Source organism: Herpailurus yagouaroundi, unplaced genomic scaffold (assembly GCF_014898765.1).
Source record: "Herpailurus yagouaroundi ecotype Mexico unplaced genomic scaffold, PumYag 562, whole genome shotgun sequence".
NCBI lineage: Eukaryota > Metazoa > Chordata > Mammalia > Carnivora > Felidae > Herpailurus > Herpailurus yagouaroundi.
Window position 1 is genome coordinate 76,649 of NW_024412779.1, and position 5,575 is coordinate 82,223.

Sequence of the window (5,575 nt, forward strand, 5' to 3'; positions counted from 1 at the left end):
ATATAATGTCACTTGTGCTAATATGAAGATTCTGTCACCTACCAAGCACATTATTGCCAACTATATACTGAGAGTCTGGAGAAAAAAAAAAAAAAAACCCTGGGTGGACCCACAGAACCGTTGGATGTCCTGTCAGAGAGAAATGAGACAGAAGTCCATTATTGCCTAGACTTCATAAGTCCCTTTATAGGCAGAGAACTCATATTCAATATTCTTTTTTTTTTAAATGCAGGTATCCTCCTTACCACAGTGCACAATTACCTTGGTAAAATAGATAAGGGTTTTTTAGGAAAGGCTTGGCTGGGTTTTTCCACCACTTCACTCAGAGGGCTCTGTCTGGGCCTGGGGGATGACTTAGACCTGGATACTTGGTGGGAGACTACAGTTTTCCACTACAGCTGCTAACATCAGCTTTCTGCTTGCCAGCTCTCATTTTGTTTATTTTTTGTTTTCCTTATAAAAAGCAAATAACAACTCAGCTAGCTGTACACACATCTAGATCCTGGAACACTACTGTCTATAACATTGCCACAGATTCTGGTCAGTCAGATGAGACTGACCCCCACCTTGGCCTTGCTGCCCAGTAGGGTAATGATGCTCACCCTGTCCATGATAGTTGTGCGCCACCATTGGGACCCTGCCTTTTGAGAATCCTGTCTTCTCCATTGATTGCCAATTCCATGCCAGCATTGCTTGCTTCCAACAATGGTTTGCAGAGGAGAGTCAGCACTGAGTTTCTCAAAGATGCCAGTGCCACTTCACCAGCACGTTCCTTATTTGAGCAGTGACTTCTCTGCCCTCCAAAGAAAGAGAGGCTGGAGGTAGGACATCTGATCTCACGTTACAAATCACAGCTAAAAACCTTCTGCCCTGGACCTTCTCGCCAATGCCTCAATTTTCCAATATTTCCATTCCATTTACTGTAGACTGTTGTTGTCCAAGCTTATATAACATGCATATTAGGCTGCTGGGTTGGCCCCTTTAAGGACATCAAACCCCGAGTCACATCTCTGTGCTCCCACGTTATTAAGTTCTCCCCCATATTGACTTATATTCTGTCCCCTGACTTGCAGGCTCAATATTCTCAAAATCCATTGGCACATATATTATCTCACTTCATGCAAGTAGAGATGAGCCACGTCCTACAGTTTTTCTGAATGTAAGGCATTTCCCATCCAAACAAAACTTTATTTTGTTTTCCTGTGCTGTGATCTTACCTAGTCTTACCTGCCCTTGTTATTAGTCCCATAGCAATGAAAGTTAGCAGAGATTAATGTTGAATAAGAGAAGCAACATCTGTGCAGGCAGCTGCCCTAGATGAGGTCTTTGCAGGCTCTCCAGGAATGAGGCAGCTTCTCTCCAGTAGCAAACATTAGGGGGTTGATAATGCCCAGGTGAGGTTTCAGGAGGATTCTGGGTATTCAGTGTTCTCCTGCTGGTCACTATAGCGTGTCTCGGGGTTCCACTTTTTCTTTGTCAGATTCATACATAAATATGGAAACCTGTAAATTCTGTGCATGCCATCTCCATGCAGCTCTGCCAACCAACAGTTAGGATCAGGACCTGATATTCCACCATCTGCCTTATGACTGGAGGAGAGGAGGTCTCCTTAATCCAGTAGATTAGGGTGGGTGACAGATTGGGCTATCCCGTCAGACACACACACCCATGGTAGAGAACCAGTTTAGGGCAATCTTAGAGCCACCTTAACAACTACAACTGTTCAAGCTGTAAGGTATCTCACAGTCTACACAGCCAGCCCCCAATCCAGCTGCATACCCCAAATGTGATCCTGGAGGAGAATAGATGTATGTCCTAGGCATGTCTTTCTTCTTCAGTGACTGCCTCTGGCATCAATGACACCCCAGGAGGGACCAGGTCCTTTCCCGTCATCCCCAACCAAGAGACACCCACGATCTCACAAGTATGGGAAAATCTGGGGTTCTGGTTTCACTTATAGGTCATCATTCCATGATGCCAATCTTCTTTCTGTGGCACCTGAAATTTATCCTCAGAGCGGTCTTAAACCACATCTTACTCTACTGACTCACAATGCTATGAATCAATGGACAGCTCAATGAATGAATGAATGAATGAATGAATGAGGTAGTGAAGAAAATATTAGAATGTAGAGCCAAATATGGCTATATGAGAAAGCTGAAGTTGAGTGACACATTTGACTCAGCGACATGATGTTTATAGAGGAACTAACGTGTGTTGTTCCAGTGCACAAGGTCCACACAGAGTGTGGAGATGGTGTGTTTCCAAGTACTTTCCAGGACCATGAGAACGTCATGTGGACTAGCTCATGCAGAATGCCTCAGGAGTCATTGGTGACTCTCAGGCAGAGTCCCAAAAGGTTCTGTTGGGCCTGAAGCTTACACCATTTGGAAGGTTCTCTTCTAAAATTAGCAAAACAAGTACAAAAGTGAATATTTAAGATTAGAAGAAAATTTATACTGAACCATAAAGGTGACAACTAAATTACTAAAATTCCAAAATATTATGTGTCTATCTATCTATCTATCTATCTATCATCTATTCATCTATCTATATAAATATGATGAAGCAAAAGTTCAAGGTGAAAGATACAGTGGTTTTATTGTGAATCAAAACAGCTAGCTCTTGAAAATTTTACACACACACAAATCACATGGCCATGTGGACACATAACATGGGCCTGTGAGTGATAGTTGACTCTCTCTGAGAATAAAAATGCACTCAGGTGTATATTAAACCTTTAGTGTTTATTTTCACAACAAGTTTTAAAAGTAAACTAGCTTTCCCAACATTTTTTGTCTCAAAAAACTCTTGTTTCAAGTAGGATAACAATTCATGGGCTTCAGAATTTATCTTTTAGTTACATATGTTTCATTGTATTCTGACAACAGCCATATTTAGCCAAACGGATACTTTTCTGTAGCCCATTTCCAAGTTCCCAGATCCCGGTCCATCTATTGCTCAAGCAGCCTGGAATGACTTTCCAGCCTGCATAACTGTTGGAACCTGTCAGGGTTAGTCAATGAATAAGTCAGAAGAGAAAGCTTGCTTAGCTTCAGACAAACGACTGCATTTTAGGGCACACAGGTCCAGAGCAAAATGCGAGCTTTCCTACAATTTGTGCCAATCAGACGGGCTCTTAGCAGTGAGCCTGAACTCCTGGGTCTAAAATAGGTAAACGGTGTGTACGATTAGTCTAGTTGTCATCCACATGGGGATAAACCAGCATACGCAAAGGATCCAGTCAGTTAAGAAGACAGCCAGGAGCCTGTCTGTTTTAAGGAAACCATTCAGCCATTGAACAAGAGCTACTTCCGTAAGTGGAATCTCAGGGAAATGTAGAGTTTAACAATCTTTCACAGGCTGGCAAAATGTTTACTGCACGTTGAGATTTCATTCACCCACGTGTGGACTACGTGCAAATGATCCATTAACTTTGGATTCCAGACTGCTTTTGCAAGAACCATTTGAAGGTAGTGATAATATATAGAAAACATCTCTGTCATTGGTTTCAGCTCTCAGGGCTATTTTTCCCAAACAAACAAGCATGGCAGAAAAAATTCAGGAATTATCTTAAGAAGGAACCCAATCATTTATACTCAGGTGTCACAAAAAGAATGAGAGATTGCAGATTGTTTCTGTAAGAATCTATCTTGGATTTTAAAAATGATTGTTGCTTAATGTTTGATACCAGTGCTCTTCCATGTAATAAAATAATGTGTGTGTGCTCTATTAAAATATGAAGTACGGTTAAAAGCCATGTTAGGAAAACATCTGGACAGTTAACACATCCAAGCAAGTAGAGGGAAGTACAACTGTTTGCAATATTTTAACAAATTAATTTGTGAGGCATTTGGGTACTAGAAAAGATGATGACTGTGCTACCCACAAGTGCTAGAGATGGATCCAAAATGAATCCAGCATATTCCCAAGGTCTCAAATTTCCAGAACATATTTACATGCCATAGAGAGCGGAACGATCACACATTTCATACAGACAGGGTAATGAGAGGTCTTCCTGCTAAAGTGTGGGTACAGGGGGAGTTAATTAGTCTTGCTCCTTGTTGCTTATCTCTTTCTTATTTTCTTTAGGATATTTTTATCAAATAGCTCTTTTTCCCGGTAATGCACAGGTGGCCCCTGTAGGTACTTTTTTTCTGCCTCCTTGTAATCTAATCCATCAAGTGCAGCAATTGAACAAATGATTGCTTCTGGCAGAAGAACTTCCAGAACAAAACTCACTTTGTCATCCCTTTCCAGATTCAGCGTTTTCTTGTCTATTTGTTTGTAGATTTCTTGTAAATGTCTTACCACCACATCCAACTGGTCTTCGTCCTCCAGGTATGTTTCAACGCAGATCACGTACCTGCTCGAATTCCTAAATGATACCAGCCACCTGGACTGTTTCCTGCCTTGGACAATGTCCAGAAGATGGTGATCGGCCCCCTTTGTTTTCACGATGAAGTCCACTAGCTTCTGGTTGGCTCGGTCCCGAGCAGCCTTCATCCGGTCAGGGAGAATTTTCTTGCAGGGCCTCTTCCCGTCCAGGGAGGTCTCCTCCTCAGAATCTTCCAGGTTGGCATAATTCACCTTTGGGAAATCAATCTCCAGATCCCTGTCTTGGATGGCTTTCCTAATTGGGTAACTGATGTCAGCAGCATAATAGTCCAGGAAACTGCCTGCAAAAGAACCTCGCCTGAGCCTTTCTCTGTAGTGGGCAATCAGGGAGAAGCACCAGTTCACACCTTGCTCGTACAATTTCCTGGCTCTCTTTATTAGTTTTTCTTTCTCTTTACAATCCAGGTGCTTTAATCTTCGAAGAGGAACTCGAATGCCACTCATTTCACAGTGCATGTTTGCCTCAACCAAAAGCACCCTTGCAGTCTGCTCTGTTTGGCTGACACTCTTTACTACTGCAGGCCAAAATGGGTGATTCTGAAATTTGAACCAGACCATCATTCCTCCTTCAATGGGACAAGGCTCTTGTGGAAAACCCATGCTTGCCACTTGTCCCATTTCTTTGTTGGCATTCTTTTTAATAGGGGTGGTGGGGTTAATAGCCTTTGAGTTGACTGAAGGTTGAAGTTCTTGCAGCCCTTTCTCAAACTCTGTCACCTGCAGCTTCCTTTTTCTATTTGCCAGACCGAGTGAATAACACCGCCTCTGTTTAGGGGCACTGGAGGATGCTGCTGCACCTTCCAAGCCTGGCTTCCAGGCAACCTCTCCATGGTCCTCAACATTCCACGAGAAGGCAGAGCTTTCAGAGGAGACAGCCAGGGTCCTTGGGTAGGTGTCATGTGCTTCTTCTTTGTGAACTTTGGGCAAAGTGAGGTTGAAGCTTGGTGACAAAGGTGGAAGGACGCCTCCATCTTTAGCACTTGTACCCTTCTCTTTGACTGTGCGATGCAAAGACATACCTCTTGATGTGTCCCTATTTCCTTTGCCTCCTGTCTTATGATCATCTTCTGAAAGTGATGGGAACTTTGAGGACACACTGCCGCTTCGCGAGGACTTTGCTCGCCTTTCCTTTAGAGTACGCGTGACCGTTGTGTGTGCGTGTGGTCGGCCTCCTGTC

General features: G+C 43.1%; 1 protein-coding gene across 2 annotated transcripts in view; it reads right to left on the bottom strand.

The window, feature by feature from the left end:
• Positions 1-2,575: 2,575 nt before the first annotated feature.
• Positions 2,576-5,575, bottom strand: part of LOC121023547 (PWWP domain-containing DNA repair factor 3B-like) — a 5,522-nt gene continuing 2,522 nt past the window's right edge. For both annotated transcript variants that reach the window (XM_040465502.1, XM_040465503.1), the window contains exon 3: positions 2,576-5,567. In XM_040465502.1, coding sequence (XP_040321436.1) covers positions 4,069-5,567 — 1,499 coding nt within the window. In that variant the 3' untranslated portion in view covers positions 2,576-4,068. The remainder of the gene's footprint in view (positions 5,568-5,575) is intronic.